General features: G+C 56.6%; 1 protein-coding gene across 2 annotated transcripts; it reads left to right on the top strand.

Moving 5' to 3' along the window:
• Positions 1 to 10,702: 10,702 nt before the first annotated feature.
• Positions 10,703 to 25,684, top strand: SF3B2 (splicing factor 3b subunit 2). Of its 2 annotated transcripts, none has more exons than XM_073351620.1 (21): positions 10,703 to 10,862; positions 11,287 to 11,333; positions 13,166 to 13,243; positions 13,660 to 13,911; positions 15,249 to 15,375; positions 15,568 to 15,668; positions 15,916 to 16,021; positions 16,820 to 16,905; positions 18,012 to 18,206; positions 19,063 to 19,200; positions 19,552 to 19,632; positions 20,116 to 20,343; positions 20,716 to 20,865; positions 21,164 to 21,253; positions 21,617 to 21,724; positions 22,423 to 22,530; positions 23,074 to 23,216; positions 23,360 to 23,461; positions 23,921 to 24,020; positions 25,027 to 25,212; positions 25,462 to 25,684. In XM_073351620.1, the coding sequence occupies exons 1-21, from the start codon at positions 10,748 to 10,750 to the stop codon at positions 25,531 to 25,533; spliced, it is 2,613 nt and encodes an 870-aa protein (XP_073207721.1). In that variant the 5' UTR covers positions 10,703 to 10,747; the 3' UTR covers positions 25,534 to 25,684. The 2 variants fall into 2 exon arrangements, with proteins under 2 accessions (XP_073207721.1, XP_073207720.1); XM_073351619.1 differs by having other exon boundaries at positions 16,817 to 16,905.
• The last annotated feature ends 1,629 nt before the right edge of the window (positions 25,685 to 27,313 follow it).

The following is a 27,313-nucleotide window of genomic DNA, read 5'->3' as shown; positions in this document are numbered from 1 at the left end:
CTACACACACCGCACACAGCTACACACACAGAGCCACACACACACTGCACACCGCACACAGCTACACACACCGCACACAGCTACACACACAGAGCCACACACACACTGCACACCGCACACAGCTACACACACCGCACACAGCTACACACACAGAACCACACACACACTGCACACCGCACACAGCTACACACACCGCACACAGCTACACACACAGAGCCACACACACACTGCACACCGCACACAGCTACACACACCGCACACAGCTACACACACACAGAGCCACACACACACTGCACACCGCACACAGCTACACACACCGCACACAGCTACACACACAGAGCCACACACACACTGCACACCGCACACAGCTACACACACCGCACACAGCTACACACACAGAGCCACACACACACTGCACACCGCACACAGCTACACACACCGCACACAGCTACACACACAGAACCACACACACACTGCACACCGCACACAGCTACACACACCGCACACAGCTACACACACAGAGCCACACACACACTGCACACCGCACACAGCTACACACACCGCACACAGCTACACACACACAGAGCCACACACACACTGCACACCGCACACAGCTACACACACCGCACACAGCTACACACACAGAGCCACACACACACTGCACACCGCACACAGCTACACACACCGCACACAGCTACACACACAGAGCCACACACACACTGCACACCGCACACAGCTACACACACCGCACACAGCTACACACACAGAACCACACACACACTGCACACCGCACACAGCTACACACACCGCACACAGCTACACACACAGAGCCACACACACACTGCACACCGCACACAGCTACACACACCGCACACAGCTACACACACACAGAGCCACACACACACTGCACACCGCACACAGCTACACACACCGCACACAGCTACACACACAGAGCCACACACACACTGCACACCGCACACAGCTACACACACCGCACACAGCTACACACACAGAGCCACACACACACTGCACACCGCACACAGCTACACACACCGCACACAGCTACACACACAGAACCACACACACACTGCACACCGCACACAGCTACACACACCGCACACAGCTACACACACAGAGCCACACACACACTGCACACCGCACACAGCTACACACACCGCACACAGCTACACACACACAGAGCCACACACACACTGCACACCGCACACAGCTACACACACCGCACACAGCTACACACACAGAGCCACACACACACTGCACACCGCACACAGCTACACACACCGCACACAGCTACACACACACAGAGCCACACACACACTGCACACCGCACACAGCTACACACACCGCACACAGCTACACACACACAGAGCCACACACACACTGCACAGTGCACACAGCTACACACACCGCACACAGCTACACACACACAGCTACACACACACAGAGCCACACACACACTGCACACCGCACACAGCTACACACACCGCACACAGCTACACACACAGAGCCACACACACACTGCACACCGCACACAGCTACACACACCGCACACAGCTACACACACAGAGCCACACACACACTGCACACCGCACACAGCTACACACACCGCACACAGCTACACACACACAGCTACACACACACAGACCTACACACACTGCACACCGCACACAGCTACACACACACACTGCACTGTGCACACAGCTACACACACAGAGCCACACACACACTGCACACCGCACACAGCTACACACACCGCACACAGCTACACACACACAGCTACACACACACAGACCTACACACACTGCACACCGCACACAGCTACACACACACACTGCACTGTGCACACAGCTACACACACAGAGCCACACACACACTGCACACCGCACACAGCTACACACACCGCACACAGCTACACACACACAGCTACACACACACAGAGCCACACACACACTGCACACCGCACACAGCTACACACACCGCACACAGCTACACACACACAGAGCCACACACACACTGCACAGTGCACACAGCTACAGACACACAGAGCTACACACGTGTGTGTCTGTGCACACAGCTACACACACTGCGACACGCACACAGACCTACACACACTGCACACCGCACACAGCTACACACACACACTGCACTGTGCACACAGCTACACACACAGAGCCACACACACACTGCACAATGCACACAGATACACACACACAGAGCCACACACACGTGTGTCTTTGCACACAGCTACACGCACTGCTACACACAGACACACACACTGCGCTGTGCACACAGCAACACACAGTGGTACACACACACAGCTACACACACACTCTGCATGGTGCACACAGAGCTACACACACACTGCTACGTACACACAGAGCTATACACACTGCGTGGTGCACACAGCTACACACACTGCTACACACATAGAGAACTACACACACACACTGCTCAGTGCACACAGAACTACACACGCTGCTACATTCAGCTACACACACTGCATACCGCTACACATTACACATTGCTACACACACAGCTACACACTGACCGCACACCGCACATTGCTACACACACACTACACTGCCACACATACATACAGCTACGCACACAGAGATACACTCTGCTATACACATACTGCACACTGCTGCATATAGTTACACACACACTGTACACAGCTGCACACTGCTATACACACAGCTACCCACACTGCGCACACCGCTGCACACAGTTACACACACCCACACCTGAACACACGACACTGCTACGCACACACACTTCACACTGCTATGCCCCCCCCACCACTACACTCAAACTGCACACTCCTACACCCCTCGCTAACCATACACTGCACCAGCTACACACACTGCTGCACCCCACACTACACACACACTGTGTGCGCTCACTGCACACCGCCACAAACACATCACTATACACGCGGCACATAGACATACACAACTACACACACCACATAGCTACACATGCACACTGTACACACTGGCACACCTACTCACCATTACACACACAGACCTACGCACACACCAGGACAGCTGCCTACACACACAGACCCACATGCACACCCCTCTCTTGTGTGCACACCCTGCTGCTCCACATTGCACTGTAGCTAAATTCAGTAAGAGGGGAGAGGAGGACACACAGACCCCCCCCTCTACACACACAACCAGCTCAGTGGAGGGCAGCACACACACACACAAACACACACACACAGCGTCACATCCTCAGCACAGCCATCATCACCGTCACCACATGCAGGTCAGCGCACAGCACACATTCTGTCACCCTCCCAAACACACACAGGGGCCTGCACACACAGTCTGCCCTACACACTTCAACACACACACTCTGTCGTGTACGCACTCACGCAACAGCCCATTTGCTCCTGCATGCGCACAATCACACCTGCACACTCAGGCATGCACACCTCCCCTTCCTCCTGCTCACGCACACGCACACCCCCCGGGCACCCTCTCCCCGGGTTGTGCACCTTGCAGGGCTGCAGCATGGGGGAAGGGTACCCGGGGACGGTGCCAGGCGGGGGCACTGGGCTGTCTCACATTACCACCTGGTCCACAAAGCCGTCATTGTGGCTGGAGACTCCTGCTGGGGGGGAGGTGGGGGGCAGCTGGGAATTGATACCGGATCTGGGGCCGAGGACAATGGGGTGTGTGTCTGGAATGGGGAGTAAGGGACCAGCTCCCTGACAGGACAAGGGGTAAATCCACCCTTTATCTGGCAGGCAAACTTGGCACCCCCTGCCCTGCAGGGACCTCTCCAGGGGTCTGGGCCCCCGCACCTTGGTCAGATCAAGGGGGCAAATTATATGTGCCCAGGAGGACAGCCAGGTGGGCTGAAATCTGGCAGAATCATCACACCCATGTGGGGGGGCGGGGGGGCAGTGTCTCTGCAGGATCCCTGGGGCTGGGCTGAGTCTGCCACACAGGGGTGGGTATGTTAGGGGGCTGTGGATCCAAGGCAGGACGGCAGAGCGAGCTAGTAGTCTGGGATCCGCCTCTTGAGGGTCACACAGCCCCGCACACTCACTCACCCCACAGGGGAAAGGGAAGCACAGAGAGGGGAATGGACTCATCTGTGTTCCCATGGCAGGACAGCAAATAGAACCCGTTCCATCCCCGCTGCTCTGACCTCTAGATCCCACTCCCATTCCCCCAGGATAGAACCCAGGAGTCCTGACTCCCGACCCCCCTACTCCAACTCCTAGACCCCACTGGACTCAGGGGTCCCAGGTCCCTTCCCCACCCCCCAACCCCCAGTGCTGGAAGCTGGGGCTGGGAGGGGCAGGGGTTGCAGAGCAGCCTCAGAGAGGAGGCCAGTATAAATAGCTGTTTGTTCTGCAGCAGAAGCTGGAAGCAGACAGTGACTCATCTTGGGAAGGCGCATGTGGGAACTGGTGCTTGGGGAGGGGCTCCTGCTGCAGTCAGTCCCTTGGGGGCTGCGGCCCTCTCAGCCAGTCCTCCTGCCCCGAGGCTGAATTGGGGCAAGGGCTCCCTAGAGTGGAAAGGGCCTGGATCCCATTCTTCGCCTACCCTGAACCAGACAGCCCACCCCCTCCCCACCCTGGGGCTGGGCTGGAGTTAGTGCCCCCCCAGGGGAAAGGTCAGGTCAGAGCTGGTGCCCCTGGAGGCGAAAGGCCCTGGATCCCCATCTCCAAGGTCCTAGCGGTGTCTCCCCGGCAGACGCTCTCGATTATGGTTTGAGTTAAGGCTGTTCCCGTCACTCAGCAGATCAGCAAAGGGGCCAGCAGCCAGCAAGCCCTCCCTCCGGCCGCGTCTTTGCCATGCTCAGGGGGAGCCGAGTGCCCTCCCATGTGGGTGGTCTCATGCACCCAACAGAGAGTTAAGTGGTTCCCCTCCAGGCCAGCAGCAGACGAGGTCTAGGGCCTTGGGGGGTGATTCCTGGGCACCCCAGGGGCTGGGGCGATCTGCTCACATACAGACTGTGCCGGAGCCCTAGTGGGGCACAGCCCCGGGAGGAAGCAGAGGGACGATTTCCTAGTGCTACCTTCCTCTGCACGCCGCCCATGAGCTTTGGCACCGATCCCCAGCCGCCCACGCCAGCCTGGCTCGCAAGAAGCAGCTGTCCCGGTCTCCAGGCAGGACACGGTGCAGCACCCACACATGCTGCCTCCCCACCCCCCGCTTTCCCAGCCCCACTGCAGCTTGCCCAGCTGGGCCACCCTGCACACATGTGAGCTTGTGGCATGCTGGCTGCGCATCCCACTGGGATTGAGCAGCCCTGGCAGCTCCCCTTTCACCTGGCACCCGCAGGTGGGACGGACGAGCTCTCCCCACAGTGCACGGTATGAGCAATACTGGAGTGACGTCCCCAAAAATCTCCATGCCAGTGAGGCTGCAGGGAAGAAGACTGTTTTCTGCAGCTTGGCCTCCTGCCTCATGCCAGGGCAGTGAGTGGGGATGGGAGCCCGGACTCCTGGGTTCTATTCTGTTCTCAGCCATTCGCTCAGTGTTCCTCTGATGAAGGCATCCCAGCAGGGGATTTGCTCTGAGGAGCTATTAGGGGAGGGTTTGGCTCAGAGCTGGAAGCTGCTGACCCTGGAGGGGCGGGGGGGTGTTGAAGACCCATGGGGGAGTGATTACAGGGTTAAATGTTTACAGGGTCTCCTTCCCTAGGGCTGGGCTTGGGGCGGGCTGGCAGGGTCCGGCCCCTCCTAGGCCAGGAGGGCTGTGCCCCTCTGTCCCCTCTAACAAGAGAGTGAGGGGGCCCACACAAAGGGGTTTCTCTGCCCACTGGGCTAAGATCCCTTGTGATTAATGGCCACACAATTGCCCTTGCATCCTGCCCATGCCCATGCCTGGCAGGATGAGGCATGGATACCACCCCTGCCCCAGTCCTTGATGTATCCACCAAGTTCCAGAGAGAGCCGCCAAATGATACGAGGGGAGGGGCCACCCCCAGCGTTAGGGAGCCAGCCATTGAGGGTCACCGTGAGGTCTGGGTCTATCTCTCCAGAGGGACAGGGGGGCACCACAACACTCCCTCCCCCACTGCAGCGTCCCACTGGGAGTCTGCATGACATTCCCATGTCAGAGAGACGGGCACAGATCCACACCAGGGAACCACCCAGGGGTCCTGACTCCCAGCCACCCCATGCCTAACCACTCGACACCACTCCCCTCCCAGCGCTAGGGACAGAAGCCAGGAGTCCTGACTTCCAGCCCTACCTGTTAGACCTCATTCACCTCTTTTTAGTCAGTGCCCCTTGCGAGGCACAGGCCGGGACAGAGACAAAAGGCTCACTGCCATGGGACATGACAATGCCGTGCATGTACTGCCCTCAGGTGGGGGCTTTGAGACTGCAGGAGCATTGACGTAAAAGCCTGCTCCATATGTGTACAGAAGTTGGAGAGACCAGATGGGAGCGGTAATATCTTTTATTGGACCGACTTCTGTGGGTGAGAGACAGGGCTGCCTCCAGCCTTTTGGCCGCCCCAAGTGGCGAAGAAAAAGAAAAAGAAAAACCCGATTGAGCCGATGTCGAAGTACCACCGAAGACCTGGACGTGCCGCCCCTTTCTATTGGCCACCCCAGGCACCTGCTTCCTTCGCTGGTGCCTGGAGCCGGCCCTGGTGAGAGAGACATGCTTTTGAGCCACATAGAGGTCATCTTCAGGTCCAGGAAAGGTACTCCAAGGGTCACAAATAAATACAAGATGAAACAGATTGTTTAGCATAAGTAGTTAGCACATACTCTAAGGGACCATTCAAGCCTGTTAACACCTCTGCAGTCATAGGACAAAAAGGGGGGTTAGTGGGTGACAGATTATTGTAATCAGCCATAAATCCAGTGTCTCTGTTCAGTCCATGATTTTTAGGCCTTATCTACACTACAGTTTTGTTGATGCAAGTTATGCCGATGATCAAAACCCGGTATAATTACATCTCCTGTGCATATTCACACAATGCTCCTTCTGTCGCCAGAGGAGCATCAACAGAGAGAGCAGTGCACTGTGGATAGCTACCCCACTGTGCTACTCACCACCTTCTGCAGCTAGGAGTTGCGGGAAGGCAGAATGGATCGAAGTGCATCATGGGTAAGGCTTTGTGTTTGTCATGGAAATTCATGGAATCCGTGACTTTCCATGACCTTTGTGACTTCTGCAGCGGCCCATGTGGCTGGCCCGGGAGCCGTCTGACCAGCTCGGGCAGCCCCTGGGCTAGTCGCACTGGCTGCTGCTGGGGCAGTCTTCGCGCCCCTCTGCCACCCCACAGCAGCAGGAGTTTGGGGGGGGGCTCAGGGCTGGGGGTTGGGATGCTGGGTGGTGCTTACCTAGGGCAGGCTCCCCAGAAGGGCTATAGGAACTTCCATCCCTCAGCTCCTAGCTCAGGGATCAGCAACCTTTCAAAAGTGGTGTGCCAAGTCTTCATTTATTTACTCTAATTTAAGGTTCCGCGGGCCAGTAATACATTTTAACGTTTTTAGAAGGTCTCTTTCTATAAGTCTATAATATGTAACTAAACTATTGTTGTATGTAAAGTAAATAAGGTTTTTAAAATGTCTAAGAAGCTTCATATAAAATTAAATTAAAATGAAGAGCCCCCAGGACTGGTGGGCAGGACCCGGGCAGTGTGAGTGCCACTGAAAATCAGCTCGCGTGCCGCCTTTGGCACGCGTGCCATAGGTTACTTACCCCTGTCCTAGCTCCATGGCCTGCCTCTGCCTGTAGGCACCGCCCCCGCAGCTCCCATTGGCTGCGGTTCCCAGCCAATGGGAGCTGCAGAAGTGGGGCTTGGGGTGGAATGGAGGCAGCACGTGGAGCTAGGAGCTGGAGGTTGGGGCTTCCCAGGAGCGGGATAGGGAACTTGCCCCAGCCCCACCAACCCCCCACCCTAGCATCCGTGGTGCCCCTGGGCTCCCCCCCCAGTACCTGCAGTGCTCCCTGGGTCTCCCTCCAGCACCCACGGCGTCCCCCAGGCCACCCCTCCAGCACCCATGGCACCCCCGAAGCTGCCCCCTGGAGCCGCTCTCCCCAACTTTTAGTCAGGGATATATAGTAAAAGTCATGGAGAGGTCATGGGCCATTAATTTTTGTTTATTGCCCATGACCTGTCCATGACTTTTACTAAAAATAACCATGACTAAAACGTAGCCTTAATCCTGGGTGCGGGCTCAATGTCCCATGATGCAGTTTTTTCCATCCCATCATTCCATGGGCTTTTGACTGTGTTTCGTGGCATTTTTCAAGGGTCCATGTTTTCTGTGCACCCACCATCTCTGAATGGATGGATCTTGAACTGCTCTCTTTTGTTGTGGTCATTGTTATGAACACATTGTGGATGGTCATGCAGTATATCATGAGCTCCCAATCTGAACAGGAATCAGAGGTGCCTGATCTGCTGTGTGCTATGAAAAGAAACAACAAACAAACAACAACACTGGATTACTTTTGGCATTCACAGAGGCAGCTGCACATGGTGGACCATCACTTTTGGGCTCAGGAAACAAGAACTGAGTGGTGGGATCACATCGTTATGCAGGTCTGGGATGACCAGTGGCTGCAGAACTTTCAGATGTGCAAAGCCACCTTCCTGAAACTGTGTGAAGAGCTCGCCCCAGCACTGTGGTGCAAGGACATCAAAATGAAAGCTGCCCTCTCTGTGGAAAAGCATGTGGTGATCACTGTGTGGAACCTGGCAACTCCAGACTGCTACTGGTCAGTCGGGAATCAGTTTGGAGTTGGGAAGTCCACCGCTGAGGCTGCTTTAACGCAAGTGTGCAGGGGCCATTAATCACATCCAGCTACAGAGGACTGTGACTCTTGTCAATGTGCGGGAAATAGTGGATGGCTTTGCGGCAATGGGATTACCTAACTGGGGCAGGGTGATAGATGGTATGCATATCCCAATTTTGGCCCTGGATCATTTTGCGATGGAGTACATCAATAGAATGAGATACTTCTCTACGGTATTTCAGGCACTTGTGGATCACCGTGGCCATTTCATTGAAATCAATGCACACATCTTCAGGAACACTGGCCTGTACAGAAAGCTGCAACTAGGGACTTTTTTTCCAGATCAAAAGATTCCAATGGGGGATGTTGAAATGCCCATAGTGATCCTGGGAGATCCAATGTATGCCTTACTCCCACAGCTCATGAAGCTTTACACAGGTAACCTGGTCAGCAGCAAGGAGCGCTTCAGCAATGGGCTGAGCAGGTGCAGAATGACCATAGAATGTGCCTTTGGCAGATTAAAAGCATGCTGGCGCTGCCTTTATGGCAGGTTAGTCCTAAATGAGGAAAATATTCCCATGGTCACAGCAGCCTGCTGCGAGCTCCATATTATTTGTGAACTGAGGTTAAAAGTTTCCCCCAGGGTGGAACACAGAGGCTGATTTTGAGCAGCCAGATACCAGGGCTATTAGGAGGGTACAAGGGTGGAGGGTGCTATTTGAATCAGGGAGGCTTTAAGGCACCATTTTGACAATGAGCTCCAGTAAGCATCCAGAAAGATGTCTTTCTATACAGCACTCTGCCATGCTTTGTTAACTTGCCGCCATGCATGAAAACCTTGATTATTCCTGACCATGATTTGTTCTCAGCAAATGATTAACTGTGTATTAATTCCGGCAGCAACCACCATGTGTAGCAGACAAATAAAGATTGGTTATCATTCAGAGAGTATGTTTTTATTAAATACCAATTAACAACACACACAAAAGGCTTCGTGAGAAGGGAGATAACAATGAAGGGCAGTGTAGGCTCTTATAGCTGTGTGTAAGTCCAGCTATCATTCTGAAAACTGTCCGAAGGGGTAGAGTGAAGGGGTACTGAGACGGGCCAGGAAGTTACAAGGTATGTGTGGGAGGAATTTGGGGAGGGCATGGAAAGCAGTTCTGTATTGGCTGAAGGAGCTGCAGAGCACACATGAATTCTGCCTGCAGCATGATTAGGGACTTCAACAACTCTGTTTGCTCCTCCATCACTTTTATCATCCACTCCTGGCCCATTACAATTCGCTCCTGGCTCTCCTTTCTGTCCTGCCTGTCTATTTTATAATTTTCTTTTAAAGTCTCTCTCCATGCCTTGTGTTCTTGTTTTTCAGCCTGAGGATTGGAGCAACCCTTGAAACATGTCCTCTTTGCTCTTCCTTGGTCGCTTCCTTGTGTGGTGGAGGCGCTCCACCGATGTGTAGGCATGTTGCAGTTCCTGGGGTGCAATCTGAACTGTGGGACTGCTGAGTCCCCTGTCTCACCAACCTGGGCTCCCTCTTACACTGTGATGCTGTTGGGAAAGTGATAGATGTAAGGGGTCAGAGCTAGTTACCAAAGAAAATAAAAGATAAGGGCACAAGCCAAATCTTAAACCTTATTACACTAGGCGGTATTTAGATCTAGCAGTTTTGCCACCCACTGGATGTTACAGTTCTTAATTCACAGGCTTCTTCCTTAAGCCTCGACCAGTCCCGCGCTGGCCTCTCCAGCCCTTCAGAACCACAATTCCCAGCAAGCAAAGCTACTGGAGGGGGTCAGCGCCCGCATGCCTCAGAACTACAACTCCCAGTGGACAGCGCGGTACCTTGTTTCCTTACTGGTCGCTTCATTACATGCGCGCTGACGTTGCCCTACTGGGGAAGTTCCTAGGACTACAACACCCAGAAGGCTGTGGGTCACCCGCCGCGTGTTTGCGTGGTGGCGGTGCCTACGGCGGCTGTTCAGGGTCGGAGGTGGCGGGAAGATGGCGACCGAGCACCCAGAGCCGCCGAAGGGGGAGCTGCCGCTGCCGGCCTACGGGGCCTGGGCGCCCGCCGAGCTGCAAGCGAAGTTGGCCGAGATCGGGGCCCCGGTGCAAGGTGGAGGCCGGACCGGGGGGGAACTGGCTGAGTGGGGGGCGGCGGCTCCCTCCAGGGGCACCCGGGGCCCGTGCGGGGGGGGGGGGGAGCGGTGAGCCCCGCTGGGGGAGGGGAACCCCACCTAGGAGAGGGGGTGGGAGCTGCTGGGGTGATGGGAGTGGGGGTGGCGCCTGTCAGGGGGCGTCTGGGGCCCGGGGGGCGGGAAGCCCCACTGGCGGTGGGCGAGCTGGGGCCGTGTGAGGGGGGCAGGCTCTGTGCCGGCCCGCGGGCTCCGAGCTGCGTTTCCCGGGCAGCCCAGAGGCGTGGGGTAGGTTTGGGGGCGGACGGGAGCCTGCTGGGCTGCGAGGGGTGGGGAAAGGCAGCTGGTGGTGGCTCAGCGTCGGTGTTGGTCTGTGAGCGCTGACCCTTCACCTGTGTTTTCCAGGCAGCCGTGAGGAGCTGGTGGAGAGGCTGCAGACATACACGCTGCAGGTGAGGAACAGCCTCTCTCCCGTGCGCACACACCACCAAACGCAGGCTACTCACATGGGGCGAGGGACTTGCTCTGCCATCAGAAACAGCCGCCCCAGTGCACCAAGCTTGAGCCCTGGCACCAGAAGTGGAAGTAGGCCGGTACGGTTCGCAACTGCGTACCAGTAAGAGCCGGTACACAGCCGACCATACCGGCAGGGCCGCTGATGAGGGGGGCCAAAAGGGGTAGCTTCCCCGGGGCAAGGCCATTTAAAAGGGCCTGGGGCTCCTGGCGGCTGCTGCTACCATACGGCTGGAGCCCCAGGCCCTTTAAGTCACTGCCACTACTCCGGGGCTCTGGCAGTAATTTAAAGGGCCCAGGGCTTCGGTCGCTGCTGCAGTAGAGGCAGCGCTGGCTGGGAGCCCTGGGCCATTTAAATTGCTGCTGAAGGGCTGGCTGGGGGAGTCTGGCCCCAGCCCCGCCCCTTCTGGTTGAGCTGCCCCTCCCACCCCAACCTTGCTCAGGACCTCGGCAGTCCTGAGTACTGGTAAGTCCCTTAAGTTACTTTCACCCCTGCTTGGCACCCACATCCCAACTCTTCTATATGAAAGGCATCCGTATGGAGGCCCAAACCTGGGGCTGGCAACTGGCAGTGGGAGACCTTACTGCTTGGCATGTACTGTAGTGTCACACCCCAAACATGCATGGGGGCATGTAGAGGGCTCCCACCTTTACGCCCCCATAGCCACATGCACACCATGCCAACTACACAGTGTGAGCAGTAATGGCACGCAACAGCCTTGTGTCTAGTGACATTGACTAGGAGCCAGGAGGCTCTCAGCCTGGATTCACTGGTGTTAGAGTAAATGAGCAGCGTTAGAAGATGAAGGCTGCTGTAGTGGTTAGGGCACTAGCTGGGACTAGGGAGATCTGGGTTCTAGTCCCTGCTGTGCCACAGATTCCCCGGGAAATCTTGGGTGAGTCACCCAGCCTCTTTAGGCCTCAGTTTGGCATCTGTATAATGGGGATAATAGTGATGCCATACCTGTAAGGATAAACAAATTAACAACTGGGAGGCGCTCAGATACTATGTTAACAGGGGCCTGAGAGGTACCACTCGGCATGAACAGTAAGCTGGGTTGTGACAATCACCTGATTGAACCATCTTGGGTGCTAGCGACCTGTGGAAGGAAACTTGTGATCTTTATCTTAAGACTGGAACATGTGGTTGCTGCTGCCATGTTGGGTAGGAGTTGGGGGCACCAGTGACATAGCCAGCGCTGTTTGGGTGCCAGCAAGGAGCTCTGTCCTAGTGAGGGTCATTGAGATTTCATCTGGGCTCCTGTATTCCTTCCTGTCCCAAAAGACAGCAGGGTCTGACTGACTAGCCAGCCCACCCACCCGCCCAACAGCAGAGGGTTAATGGCAAGTGTTCTGCTGAGGCCTCACCTTTCCAGTATGTCTGCTCGTGTTCATAGTAATTAGGGCAATTATAGTGCAACCTGCGGGGATGAAGCTAGTGTGTGGGCTGCCGGGGGTGGCCTTACTTCTATCCCCTCTCTGAGCCACATGCCCTGTGGGCATCAGTATCCCCATCCTGCTTTCTGTCTTGGCTATGGAGACTCTGGTATTCTGTGTTGTGGGGGTGTATGTGCAGTGCCCCCAGGCTCCATCTTGCTTGGAGAGCTCCACACTAATATCTTTCCTTGCCGTGGTGGTGTATTGGCCTCCCCAGAGCCTGGAGTTCCTCTCCTGACCCAGCACAAGTCAGTGGGAGTCTGAGAGAGAGGCTCCCCAGTGGATAGGCTTTCACCTGCTTTGCAGCTGCATTTACTGTGTCTTCCCTCCGCAGACTGGCATCGTGCTGAGCAGGCCGTCTCTTAGGGGAGATGATGGTGACAAGCCCACCCCACCCCCGATACCTGGACAGGTAAGTGAGGGGGATATGGAGAGGAGGAATCCTGGCCTGGCTAGGTCACAGGGGCTGACTGCCCTGCCATAGCTCTCCTATGCAACAGCTGCTGTGCAGCTTCTCAGGGTGACTGACATCTGTTGGTACTTCCTGCCAGGAGCTATTGCTAACCCCAGCATCCTGAAGAACAGTGCTGTTCTACCTTCCGAAGTCCCTCCAACTGTGTCTGGGATCCAGGAGCCACCTCCTCTTCCTATACTGAGCATGCTCAGCGTTGCTTTGTGGCTCCTGGGCTGTTAGTGCTGCCTCTGCAGTGGGACACAGCATCTCAGTGCTGGGCAATGGATCTTGGTATAAATAACCTATGAATTGCTTTGTGATCCTGCACACTCTGTGCTGGTCCTTATCTCGTCATCTTTTTTTCTCGTTCACAGCTCCCTGGGATCCCCTTGCCCCCTCCCCCCATGGGGATGCCACCCATGCAGCCCCCGCCACCCCCTCCTCCTCCCCCTGGCATCAGTCTCAACTTCCCCATGGGCGTGGGGCCCCCTCCGCCGCCCCCAGGCATGGGCCCCCCCCTCCGCATGCAGAGTGTGGACCCCTCGGCTCTGTCAGAGGAAGATCGTCTGAAGCTGGCGCAGCAGCAGGCAGCCATGCTAATGCAGCAGGAAGAGAGGGCTAAGCAGGTAAGGGCTGTGTTGCCGGCAGCAGGTCAGAGGTGCTCTCCCTCAGTGCTGGCCTCAGGGGGGCACTAAGGGGTGCTGTGCTGTCGGGGCTCAGTCTTTGTGCTCTTCCCTGTCTGTCAGTGCTGACATCAGTGCCCCGTATGTGGTGTGAGGAGGTGCTATGCTGCAGGGATCTTCAGGGGCACTCTCCCTTGGCAGTGAGTGCTGACCCGAATGCCCCAGTGTGGTTAGCCCTGTGCGGCAGGATATCTGCCAGATGATGTATAATGAAGATTCAACCACTTTGTTTGCCAAGAGTCTGGGCTTTTTAATCCTGGGGTCCTGGCCATTTGGCCTCCTCAAATCCCTCCTTCCCAAGTGCAGTGTTAGGTGTGTAGATGATTCTTCACATCCTGCCCTAAACTATTGTGAAGTGCTAATGCTGAGCAGCCTCTGTGCCCCAGAGGTGGCCACATCTCAGCACTATATGAAGGATCCCTGTATATATAGCCTTGTGCCCCACTTTGGTGGCAGCTATTTCTCAACGCTGGGTGAGGGAAAGTTCGCCTTCAAATTCTAGCTTGTGCAATCTGTTCTATCTGCCCGTAGCCAGGGAATAGGGAGACACGTGGGTGAAACCGACCAGGTAGCAGAGCAGTGGGGTCTGTATGTTGCATCGGGGCCTGAAGGAGCCTGATCCGGTTCCTTCCCTCCTCAAGTTGCAGAAGAGACGCTGCTCTCTCCTCTCTTAATATTGAACTGAATTGGACCCAATTGCTGTCCTGTTCTGGCAGAGAACAGATGCTGCGATCCATTCAGCTCCCTGTCTGCCCCCCCAGCCCCTCCCAAAAAAACAAAAAGTTCTGCACGCCCCTGCTGACCCGTTCCCAGATTGTTGCCTCTGCTGCTGGTCCTTTCCCAAAGCCCTGAGCAGGCAGGGGATGGGTGCCACTTGCTCACAGCTGGTTCCCAGCGCTTTGCCCTCCCCCTCACTCCTTGCAGGGGGAGCACTCATTCAGGGAGAAGCTGAAGGAGCAGGAATTGCTGGAGCAGCAGACACGGTTAAAGCCCCATGCAGCGGCATCGCACTGGGCATTCGGGGCTAGGACATGGGTGGGGTGGACTAACTGGTGAGGTTGCTGCTTACCGGTGCCATATGTCTCCCCTGTCTGCACTGGTACCCCACTCAGTGGGCCCCTCCAGTAACAAGGGGGCCCACCCAGCCTGGTGCCCCCTTTTTCAGCCTACAGTCTCCCCCAACAACCTTCAGACATCCTGTGGGGAAGGCTGAGGGGGAGGGCTGCTGATCTTCAGCTCCCACCCATCAGTGACCTCTGCATGTGTTTTCCTTGTCTCAGGCTGCAGTCTTACTAGAACAGGAGCGACAGAAAGAGATGGCCAAGCTGGCCCCCCCGGTGCCCAGACCCCCTCTGGATGTGGGGCCTGTCAGACCCATAGGACCAAGGCCCCCAATGGTGCCACGAGGTGAGATTATTACCCCAGATTCCATACCACAGTTGGGGATTTTGCCTCTAGCAGGCTCTGGCTCTGATCTAGGCCCTGGATGCTGCCCCTGCTTTGGAAGCAGGTGTCAGGAAGCAGCAGGGGGCTGGTTACTTCAGATCAGTTCCTTATGGGGACTCACCCCTTTCGTGTGTGTCTCTCCTGTCCATCTAGGTAGTGCCCCTGTAGGACCCCCGCTGCCTGGAGTTCCTATTGGTCCCCCTGGCCCAAGGCCGCGGGGGCCACCACCGCCTCCTGGGGAAGAAGGCCGAGAGGTAAGGATACAGAAGGTGGTGGCTGGAGGGTGGCCTGTTGCAGGTGGGCAGTTTTCTGAGACGTGTTGGAGGTAAAGAGAAGAATTCATATCCACTCACACAGGGTGGGTTCTGTACCTGGCTCTGGGAGGGAATGGGGTCTGGGCGGGCTGTTAGGAGCCAGGACTCCTGGGTTGTTCCTGTCCAAGCCAGCCTGTGGGTCCTGTTGTGGTGCATCCCCCTGCTTAGTGATCGCCTCTGTTTGTAGACAGACGATTCCACTGTTGGCCCCAAGATCCCTCAGGCCCTGGAGAAGATCCTGCAACTCAAGGAGATCCGGCAGGAGGAGCTCATAACTGTGCCTGGCACCACAGGTAACAGGCTCCTTCCATTCTTCCTGTGTGGTTTGGGGCAGGAGCTCTGGCTGAAGGCAGAGCCCTGGCCTCTCCCAGCAGGAGATGCTGTAGGGAGCAAGGGCGGGAGCTCTGGAGGGTCAGGACGGACACCTGGGTTCTATCCCCAGCTCTGGGTTGGGAGGAGAGTCTAATGTGTTAGAGCTGGTGGGGGACTGGGAGTCAGGACTCTTGGATTGTACTACTGGCTCATGTGGGAATGGAGCCTAGAGGTTAGAGCCTGGAATTGCATGCCAGTGATCGGTGTCCTCCTCATTCTCAAGCCTCTTGCTTCTCCTGCCCTGTTTTTCAGTTGTGCCCTGGCATTGGTAGCTGCTGTTGGGACTTACCCAAGAGCTTGGTGCTGTCTGAAGGCAGGTGGAATCCTGCCTTTCAGGTGCACCCCAGTATTAACCCTTCTCTGCAGTGTCCATACCCCAGAAGACAGGATTGGCAGGTGCCTCCTAGGGAGACCATCTCCTGTCCCTTGGTAATGCTCCCCACAAAGCAGAGGCAACTAACCCAACTGGGTTGTGTTCCTTCTATATGCTGCACCCCCCACTAGCCAACTCTTGTACTGTGACAAATGGGGGCTGGTTGGCATGTGTCTAAGGGGGGGCGCGGGAGAATTGGCCTCCCTTGTAATGTGGTTGGTCACTCCTGCTCCCAGCATGCAGTTCTGAGGGGTTGGCAGGGCTGTCCCCTCCTTCTCTTCCCCCAGAGCTTGCTGCAGTGTGTCTGACCCCCACACACCTTGCTGATCTCACTGTATTTCAGTAGATGATGATATGGAGACAGATTTGAAGGCATTGATCAGTATCTCTGCTTCCGAGACAGAAGAAGACATGGCTCTATCAAAGAAAGAGGTGAGCAGGCTGCGTGCCTCACTTTAGTCCCCAGCTCCAGCATGTCAAGTGGCTTAGAGGGGGGAAGCTGGGAGCCAGGACTCCTGGGTTCTCTCCTCACTTCTGGGAGGAGAGCAGGGGAGCCTGGACTCCTGGATTCTATTCCTAGTCTGTCATTGGCTTGCTGTGTAAGGTCTGGTCAACCCCTTCATCTCTCTGTGCTTTGGTTTTCCCTTCTGTTGAATGAGGCTTGTCTATTTTCAGAAGCAGAGAGCTCTGTTAGATGCTGAGATGGGCACTTGCCCACTAGTCCAGAGGTTCTCAAACTTTTTTACTGGTGAACGCTTTCACACAGCAAGCCTCTGAGTGTGACACCCCCCTCCGCTTATAAATTAAAAACACTTTTAAAATATATTTAACACCGTTATAAACGCTGGAGGCAAAACAGGGTTTGGGGTGGAGGCTGACAGGTCGCGACCCCCAGTTTGAGAACCCCTGCCCTAGTCTAACCTCAGCCTGGCTTGTGACAGGTAGATTTAAAGTGACTGCATCAGCTGAGCACAGGCCTTGATGCTGAGGCTGAAAACATTGGCTTGGAATGTAATAGATTCCTATGAACCATGTTTCCAATTAAGGCGTTTGAATCTTCCCTAGCTGCCAGTGTGGGGAGGGATGGGAGTGAAATTGAGTGAGTGGCATGTGAAACTTACCACTTCCTGCAACAGGGATGCTAGGAGTGAAAGGAGGTGGGAGATCTTTCCCTTTGCATTCAGGGGGCTTTAGGTTGAAAACCCTTCACAGCAGCTGGGAAACTGCCACGTAAAGCTGAGGCTCTAGCCTCACGAGAGCTGCTGTGCCAAGCCCAGCATCCTGCAGGATGATTGTCAGAATCATTTCATGCCGTCACCATAAAGTTCCTCCTCCAGAATTCTTCTTCATGTCTGCCGTATATGGTGCAGCCCTGTCATGTGCAGTTGGAGAGCTGCCACTTACAGGATGAAGTGTGACTGCATCTCAGCACTGGGGAGAGTTCCCTGTATAAACAGCCCCTCTGCTCCACCCCAGAGGTGGCTGCATCTGAGCACCAGGGGAGGGATCTGTAGGTATTAATACACTTCTGTCGGCAGAGGAACCGTAAGCGCCGTAACCGGAAGAAGAAGAAGAAGGCACGTGTGGCAGCAGAGGGCAAAGGGGAGAAGGAATCTCCACGCACTGAGCCCAAAGACAGCGAGTCAGTGGTGGAGATTGAGTATGTCACTGAGGAGCCAGAGATCTATGATCCCAACTTCATCTTCTTCAAGAGGATCTTCGATGCCTTCAAGGTGAGCCAGGCTCAGGGTGCAGCCCTGGGGTTTTGGCGCTACACAGGTAAAGGAGCCTCTAGTGGTTCAAGTCCTGGCATCTGACCAAGGAGTGGGGTCTAGTGGTTATATCATAGAAGGGTGCCAGGACTCCTGGGTGGGGCAGTGGGATCTAGTGGTTAGAACAGTGGGGCTGGAAGTCGGGACTCCTGAGTTCTATCCCCAGCTCTTTTAAACCCCTCTCTTCAGTGGGGCAAGGGGAGACTCACAGGCTGCACTGAGCCCCAAATCTTGTGGTGATCTGTTTGCAATGGGGCAGGGGAAGTAGCTGCAAGCTCCATCTGCCATGACTCTGGGGGCAGTGCTTCCTGCCTCATCAGGATACAGATCGGTGTCTGCCCTCTAGCATCATGTTCCCTGCAGCCTGGGAGTGGGCACAAGCTGGGTTCTTGCATCTGCTGCTGAGTTGGGAGCCTTGGCTGATCCCTGGGTAGGCGGGAGGGGAGACCTGGTGGTGAGAGGAGGGGAACCTTCCCTTCCATAGTTCAGAAGTCCCTCCTCTTCCTTAAGGGCCTGGCTTGGAGATCTTCATCCCCCAGGGCAGGAGCACCCCCACATGGCCTGTATTCCCCCATCTGCTCCCTTTGGGGTCCTGCTAGCTCCTCTGAGGAGATGGGAAAGGAGCCTTCTTCACTCTGTCCCCCCCCCCCCCCCCCCAAGTCTTGTGCCTCTGTCGCTGTGGGGCTCCCAGCTGCTCCTTGGGGGACAATTGCTCAAGCTCATGTGCTCCTGCTTAAATCTCCATCCAGTCAGTGTCCCCTCCCTGGGGATGGAGTCTCCAGCCTTGGCCCCTTCTCACCCTCCCTTGCCTCCACAGCTGACGGATGATGTAAAGAAAGATAAAGAGAAGGAACCTGACAAGGCAGACAAGCCAGAGAGCGCAGCTGCACCCAAGAAGAAGGGCTTCGAGGAGGACCGGAAGGGCAGTGATGATGACAGTTCTGATGATGAACAGGTGGGCTAGGGGGTGGGGCCAGGCAGTTAGCCAGTGGAACTTCCTGGCACCACAATGGCCCAGAGCTCAGGAGAGACTTGGGGGCAGGTATTGCTAGGGATCAATTAAGCTGGCATCTGCATTGACCCCAGTTGGTGTCATGGCCCTGGGGCTACAAAGCTGGGCTAGTGCTGCAGGGAGGTGCTTTATTGGGAGTGGGAGATCCTTCATCTGCAGCTTGCACTGGCCAGTATTAGTGTGTGTGTGTGTGTGTGGGGGGGGTACTGGGTCCATGGGTCTGATCTGGTGGAAGTGGTGTGGGGGACTCGCGCTGGATGAGCCGGGCCTGTTATGCTGCTTTTTTGGGTCTAGGAGAAGAAACCTGAGGCCCCCAAACTGTCTAAGAAGAAGCTGAGACGTATGAATCGTTTCACGGTGGCAGAGCTCAAACAGGTGAGATGGTCAGGCATCCCAGCGCCATGTGGGTGTCACAGCTTCTCTGAAAGGGCATCCTCTGTGGAACAGAGCTGGCTCTGCTCAAGACACTGTGGGGCTGAGCCCTGGTTCAGGGGACTCTGCATTGGGGTTGGTGCCCTCTGGGCTGATGGCCCAGCTTGGCCAGTTGGGTTGGCACTATTTAAGCAGCAAGAGTGAAACTGACCCAGCTGGGTGTTGGGCCGTGCTTTTTCTCGCTGGGGACATGGTACCAGCAAGGGATCTCCCAGGATGAACTTGCCTCGGGTCCTGTTGGGACCCTTCGGCCTCTGCTGTCTGGCTGGGCTGGGGCTGATGGAGCAGGGGGAATCTGATACAGTCGCTGGGAATGCGGGAAGGGAAGAGAGAAGGTTCTGGTGCTCTAAAAGTTAAGCTGATGGCCTGGGGTAGGGATAATGGGAGGGCACTTGGAGGGTTAAGCCTCTGCTGTCCTGTTCCCAGCTTGTGGCACGTCCAGACGTGGTGGAGATGCATGATGTGACCGCCCAGGACCCCAAGCTGCTGGTTCACCTCAAGGCCACCCGCAACTCGGTGCCTGTGCCCCGGCACTGGTGCTTCAAGCGCAAATACTTGCAGGGCAAGCGGGGCATTGAGAAGCCGCCTTTCGAGCTGCCTGACTTCATCAAGCGCACGGGCATCCAGGAGATGCGAGAGGCGCTGCAGGAAAAGGTACCCACACTGCAGAGGTAGCTGCATCTCGGTGCCAGTCGAGGGACCTCTATATAAACAGTCCCTACTCTCAGCTCCCCCTCTGATCTCAGTTGCTGTGTGGTGACTTGGGGGGGCTGGTGCTACATTTCCCTGCCTCGGATGATTGCAAGACTTGGTCCCGTTATCCATTGTCATATTTCCCATCCACACACACACCCCGCCCCATTTGTTGGTAGGTCAGGTCTGCCTCCTGGAGATGGTTTTGCATCCTGGGCCCTGCAGGGGGTGGCAGGAGGCTGTGTCTGGTGGTACTGTCTGTCCCTGCAGCTGGAGGGGGCCCGTGGCATGGCTGAGGTGTGCTCACCCTCTCCTTTCTCCCTCCCCCCGTAGGAGGAGCAGAAGACAATGAAGTCAAAGATGCGGGAGAAGGTTCGCCCCAAGATGGGCAAGATCGACATTGACTACCAGAAGCTGCATGACGCCTTCTTCAAGTGGCAGACCAAGCCCAAGCTCACCATCCATGGAGACCTCTACTATGAGGTGGGTGTAGGGCCAGGGGAAGCCCTGTCCCTACAGGACTCCCTAAGATGGGGCAGTGGCTCTGGCTGGGGTCTGTGCCCAGGGCGTGCCCCATGCTGCGACTCAGGGGGACAGTCTTAATCTCTGGCAGACAGCTGGGGATTGTGGGCTAGGAAGGAAAACCCATCCTGGCCTGGCTCTCTCTGACCTTGGATTTCTGATTGCTGGAGCCTCTCCCCCAAGCTGGGTGCTAGGCAGTGATCAGCCCACTAGCATTAGGGCACCTTGGTGCTCTGACCAAGACTCCCCTCTTCACCAGGGCAAGGAGTTTGAGACACGGTTGAAAGAGAAGAAACCGGGGGACCTGTCAGATGAACTGCGTATTGCCTTGGGGATGCCCGTTGGCCCGGTAAGTGCTCTTGGAAGCTGCCTGTCGGGGCGGGGCGTAAGCTGGTGTGACCCTCACCTGCTGATCCTACAGCCAGCCTTTGGGAGGCAGCTAGTCATGGCCACTGCATGGCTGGGCACCTCAGGGCTAGAACAGCAGAGCAGCTGTAGAGTGGGATTGCAGGGCACTGGCAGAGCTGTGGTGGTGGGGAGGCAGGTAGCAGGGGGCTGTAGGTTGGGACTGAGGGATGCCTGTGTGAGCGAGAGATGAGTTTTTTTGGTCCCCTCTTGGGACTTCCTTGCTGATGGTCCTGAGGGCTGGTTAGCCAGGGCTGGGCAAGTAAGTCTGTCCTATTGGCTAATTCCATGTCTCTCCTGGTTCCAGAATGCCCACAAAGTGCCACCCCCATGGCTGATTGCCATGCAGCGCTATGGCCCACCCCCCTCCTACCCTAACCTGAAGATCCCGGGCCTCAATTCACCCATCCCAGAGGTGAGTGGCTGTGTCTGTCCTACAGGGCGCTGAGGAATGTTCCCTCACCCCAGCATGTGCTCCGAGTGTCTGCGGGGCTCTCGAATGGCCTATGGCACTGTCACTGGTGCCAGGGTGTCTGTTGGAGTGGTCCCATTCCAAGAAGCCCCTCCCTGTTTGGCCCTTTTCGCTAGGGGGAAAAGGGGGACTCGTGCAGCTGAGGCACTGGGCTCCCCCAAAAGCTCAGCCTGCCAATGCAGTGTGACTCTATCCCTGAGACTCCCCTTTTCCTAGCAAAGACCAAGCTGAAGCAATGGCCTCTTTCCTGCTTCCCACTCCTGAGCCACCCCCTACCCCCCCCCCATCGTTTTCATCCGGCACTCCATGCATCTTCTTGTTCCTGTGTTTCCACACTCCACGTGGTTATATGCTCTTCTTCCCCCTGCGCCACTTGCACCATCCAGAGACCTGCATTAACCATCCCAGGGTGGAATCTACCCCTTCTACCTAGAACCCAGCGCGCTCACAAGGGGTGGGAGGAGCACTGGCCCAGCTTCCCAGCCCCAGATTAAGGCCCACAGATGGGAGGTGACTTAGCCAGAGTCAGTGGCTGGGCTAGGACCAGAGCCTAGGAGTCCTGGCTTCCAGTCACCCCCTGCTCTAACCCACTGGACTCCACTGTCCTCTGCAGCCTGAATAACTCTTTCCTCTTGTCCCAGGGCTGCTCGTTCGGGTACCATGCCGGGGGCTGGGGGAAGCCTCCTGTTGATGAGACTGGGAAGCCCCTGTATGGAGACGTCTTTGGGACCAATGCTTCTGAGTTCCAGGTCGGTAGCCAAGTGATCACGGCCCTGGAGAGACTATGTGGGGGGTGGGAATAGCCATTGCCTGAGGGATTGGGGTCACATGCCATTCCTGTAGCTTTCTAGGTGCAGTGGGATGAGCTAGGGGCCAGCCACTGGCTGGCATTCCCCCTCTTTGGTACTGCCAACCAGGCTGGGGCTCTTCCAGGGTGGTGGGAACCAAGACGAATACACAGCCTGCACTGACTCATTATCTCCCCACTGGGTGTCAGTAGGACCCCTGGAACTGTGCTCCTCAGTGGGGCTGATGAGCTGAGGCAGAGCAAAGGGGCAGCAAGGCTGGTGCTGGGGAAAAGATTAGATCCCTGAACCTTGGAGACTGAACCCCCTGTTCCTACTTGTACTGGGGGTGGAATGGTGCCCCCTATAGGAGGAAAGCCCATTCCCTACTCCTCTGAGCCAGCCTGTCTGCCTGCTAGGCAGCTGAATCGGAGCAGCACCCTCCAGTGGGGAGAGGCCCCTCTTCCCCACACCTTCCTCTGTCCAACCCATCTCCCCTCATTTCAGACCAAGGCAGAAGAGGAGGAAATCGACCGGACACCCTGGGGGGAGCTGGAGCCATCAGATGAGGAATCCTCAGAGGAGGAAGAGGAGGAGGAGAGTGATGAGGAGAAGCCAGATGAGACGGGCTTCATTACCCCAGCTGACAGGTCGATGCCTATCCGGGGTGGGGGCTGCCATGGGGTTGTGGCAGGTGGGGGCATGGTCAGTGAGGGCCATGTGGGGGCTCCTCCATTCCAGCCAGGCCATGTGGCCCAGGTGCTGTCTCTAACCATTTGCCCTTCCTCCTCAGTGGCCTGATCACGCCAGGCGGCTTCTCCTCTGTCCCTGCTGGCATGGAGACTCCCGAGCTCATTGAACTGAGGAAGAAGAAGATAGAGGAGGCCATGGATGGGTAAGTCAGGCCTCTGCCTTGCTTGGGCCACTCCACTCCCCCAGAGACAGCGGGGGTGAGCAGGACTCAGGGAGAATCCCATGGAACCCCAGGGGGTATCGTCCTGTGCAGCCTGTGCTGGCCCTAATGCTCCCATGTGGCACTAAGGGGAGCTGTACGGCAGGGAGTGGGGTAGGGTGCTATTGGTGATCCTGTTATTTTGGAGGGCTCTCAGTCACTTACTTTCCCAGTTGGGGCTCTTAGCACTGTTCTCTTGGCCCAGTCTCAGCCCTGCTGTTTCCATTCTGCTTCCCAAATCCCTCCTGCTGTTTCATTAGGGTCAGACTCTCTTTTCCACTTCTTGTCCCAAACTGCTGTCTGGATACCAAACATCCCACCCCCGAGGTAGCTGCATTTCTGTCCCCCTGGCACTCATGGCCTGTTGTGCTGATCTTGTCTCTGCCCCCGCTTTGCCCACAGCAGCGAGACGCCCCAGCTCTTCACAGTGCTGCCAGAGAAGCGAACAGCCACGGTTGGGGGTGCTATGATGGGTTCCACTCACATCTATGACATGTCCACGGTGAGTGACACAGGCCAGCCAGCCGGGTGAGCTATGGGACCAGAACCAACGGCTTGGCGGGATGGGGGCCTGTACTTCTGGAACCCACCTATGTTCTCTGGGCCCCTGGAGCAGTTGTGGTGACAAGGCTTCCCGGCAGTGGGATGGGGCTGCTCATCCTTGGCATAACCACTGTTCTGTGTTCACTAGTGATCTAGAGCAGGGAGAGGGCCAGCTGGGCAGGGAATCGGGTACTGGGGGGAGCAGGCAGCATTGGAGCAGAGGGAGCTGGAAAGCTATGGTGCGGGGAAGGGGGCAGGACTCAGCTGGGTGGGCTATGGAAAGGGGTTGAGCAGCATGGAGGGCAAAAGGTGGCCCTTGGCTGCTGAAGGGCCAGGCTAGAACTGAAGTTGGGACTCCTGGATGCAGCGAGTCATTCAGGGCACCCTATCCGAAATGGAGGTGGGCTGGCATTCGGGCCTAGACAGTCCCCTGCTTCTGAGCAGAGAACGGCTCGGGGCTGGGATTTGAATGCCTGGTTTAGAATGGCTTGGTCAAGTGCTGCTGTTGGGGGGGCTGGAAGGAACATGTGGCTGGGGAGAGGTAGAGGATGGGCCCAACAGGGGCAGAGGAGTGGGGTTCAGGGGCTGCTCTCAGGGCAGTGATTAGGCCTGTCTCATCATCCCAAACAAAGGGGTATTCAGTGAGACCACCCAAGCTCAGTTCAAGTGCAAGGCCCTGGCCTTCCCCACTGCAGTTGGCCTGTGGGACTCACTGCCCACAGGATCTCATGGTGGCTGTGAGCCACGCAGGGTCTGGGTGTTTCTGTGGGAACCCTGGGCATTTGAGGCGAGAAGACTAAATGCTCGGCCTGGGAGAGATTGTGTGTCCATCCGTCCGTTGTCGTGCCCCGCCCCCCCCATAAGATAAACCGGGCTAGCTTGGCCCCTGGCTGCTGTTCCCTGGGGGGCAGGGGCTCCCCCTCCTATCCATAGTGCTGGCGTCTCACCCTTCCCTTCACCTGCAGGTGATGAGCCGGAAGGGGCCAGTGCCAGAGATCCAGGGAGTGGAGGTGGCGCTGGCTCCTGAGGAGTTGGAGCTTGACCCGATGGCCATGACCCAGAAGTACGAAGAGCACGTGCGGGAGCAGCAGGCCCAGGTGGAGAAGGAGGACTTCAGTGACATGGTGGCTGAGCATGCAGCTAAGCAGAAGGTGAGGGCTGTGGGAAGGGGTTTGGGGTGGGATATGGGGTTGAACCTTCTATATGGGGTGCCAGCTCCTATCTGGCCCCACAGGGTAGGGGGATTGATTGGGATACAGAGCCTGTCCCCTCTAGGGGGTGCCATAGCTCCTGTCCAGCCCCAGGATGTGGGGACAGTCTGGGTCAGGGAGGGGGTTATGATCCCTTGCTGGCTGAACTTTTTCTCTCTCTCTCTCTTTCTCCCCCCCCACCCCCTGCAGCAGAAGAAGCGGAAAGCACAGCCCCAGGACACGCGTGGGGGTGGCAAGAAGTACAAAGAGTTCAAGTTCTAGCCCCATCCCTTCTGTTTTTAACTCACTTGTTCCTGTTCTGTAGGGAGAACTGCACTCCCTGCTGCTCAGCCCCCTCCAATTGTTTTGTGTTTTTTTTGTAAATAAAATCCAGGGTGCTGGGGCAATGGCCCTGCCTGGGCTCTGTCTCAGACTGGCCCCTTTGATCTTGTCTCTAGGAGGCGAGCGCTGCCTCCTCCCTTTGCTGTCTCAGGATCCCATCAACCGCTGCACCTTCCCCTCTGGCCAAATGCTGTGGGGCAAGTGCAGACAAGGGGGGGTGTGCTCCTCATGCAATAAGCCACGCTGTGGAGACTTGGACGTAGAGCTTTCTGTTGCCTGGGTGCCAGGCCTTGGAGTACAGTGATCTCTGTGCACTGTGCTTCCAGTTCCCTGCTGGCTCCATGTGTGGCTCTGCCAGGCAGGTGAGATCTCCCGGTCTATTGTAAAACGCCAGTGGGTGCAAAGGAGTAGGTTGCCTTGTAGGGCTGTGCTTTGAGGCGTACTCTCCCCTGGCAGGGCCCCCTCTGTTGTAGCAAAACTGCTGTGAGCTGGGTCACTGACCGCCCCCCCGGGGCTGCAGCCCCTACTGTAGTGTCTCAGCCCTCACTGCTTTGGGAAGAGCTGGCCCTGGGCAGAGGGGACAAGGGGTAGCTGCATATGAAGCAGCACTGCCGCTCAGCCATCTTAAAGTGCTTGCCAGTCATTCCCATGCAGCAGGCAGTGACTTGCCATTGCTCTGTGTGACCATGGGCTGGGCGAGAACCCAGGAGTCCTGCTAGACCAGCAACGAGCTAGAAACATCAGGCTGTAGCCTTTGTGCCATAGCTGTAGGCTGCTGGCCCCCCAGCAGGCACCAGCTGTCCTGGAGCTTGGGGCAGTGTTGGCTGTGGCTGTTTGAGAGGGGAAACTTTTCCTTGGCCTCAGCACAGGTGATCTGTGCCCTTGGCCCTGCTGGAAAACCTGATTCTTGTTTCACCCTAGGGTGCTAGCCAGGAGTGTGCCCCCAGGGGACAACTAGCTCAGTCAGCCCAGTGTGGGCCCCACCCGAGGTCAGAGCCACAGCCTTGTCCTCGCTAGTGGCTGGGTAGGTGGGATCCAAACTCCAGCTCCTTTCTGCCCTGATGCCTGCGCTTTGCTTCCTGCTGTTGGTCCCAGTAGCTGCAGCACGGTGGCATGGCAATGCCTGTGACCCTGGTACACTCACTGCCATGCAGAGCAGTAGGCACAGTACAGCCCTGGCACAGGGGTGGCGTTCTGCTCTGGTTAGACAGGAGCTTTTGGGCACATGGAGGGATGGCAGGGGGACCGGGCTTCCTACTGTCCATCACCTTGACAGTGGGGAGGGGGGAGTTAGGGGTTGCCTTGCTCAGCGGCTGGGAGAGTCTCTAAAGCTGCTCAAGGAAAGAGGTGCTGTCCTCCTCCTCCCCGCCCCACCCTCAATTGCCAGCAAGCATGCAGGTCTTTGCCATGTGCCTGGGAGAGTGGACTACTAGTAGCTGCCTCACAGGTTGAGAACAGAGCAGAGGGGTGGATAGGTCTTGCTGTCTGATGCTGAGCTAGCATTTGGGCATGGATGGCACTGAAGAAGCTGGGGGCATTCTTTCACTGGGGAGAGGACCCCCACCCCTTTGCAGTAACTAACCTTGCCAGCTGCAGCCTGGGGCTTGCCCCCTGAGGAAAGCAGGTGGATGGCACAGCCTTGGTGCTTGCCTGGCCCAAGGTGGCTGCAGGCCAGAGCTCTGCCAGCCATGTTCTTTACATGGCCTCCCAGAGTTGGGGA

The sequence above is a fragment of the Lepidochelys kempii genome, chromosome 7 (genome assembly GCF_965140265.1).
Source record: "Lepidochelys kempii isolate rLepKem1 chromosome 7, rLepKem1.hap2, whole genome shotgun sequence".
Lineage (NCBI taxonomy): Eukaryota > Metazoa > Chordata > Testudines > Cheloniidae > Lepidochelys > Lepidochelys kempii.
Note: the sequence above shows the minus strand (reverse complement) of the source record. Positions and strands in the feature narration are given on the sequence as shown.

What these genes read in the sequence shown, in the direction of transcription:
- SF3B2 (XM_073351619.1), top strand. Translation starts at nt 10,748, where the DNA reads ATGGCGACCGAGCACCCAGAGCCGCCGAAGGGGGAGCTGCCGCTGCCG. An exon ending in GATCGGGGCCCCGGTGCAAG is followed by an intron (nt 10,863 to 11,286) that starts GTGGAGGCCGGA and finishes TGTGTTTTCCAG; the next exon opens with GCAGCCGTGAGGAGCTGGTG. An exon ending in AACTGTGCCTGGCACCACAG is followed by an intron (nt 16,022 to 16,816) that starts GTAACAGGCTCC and finishes ACTGTATTTCAG; the next exon opens with TAGATGATGATATGGAGACA.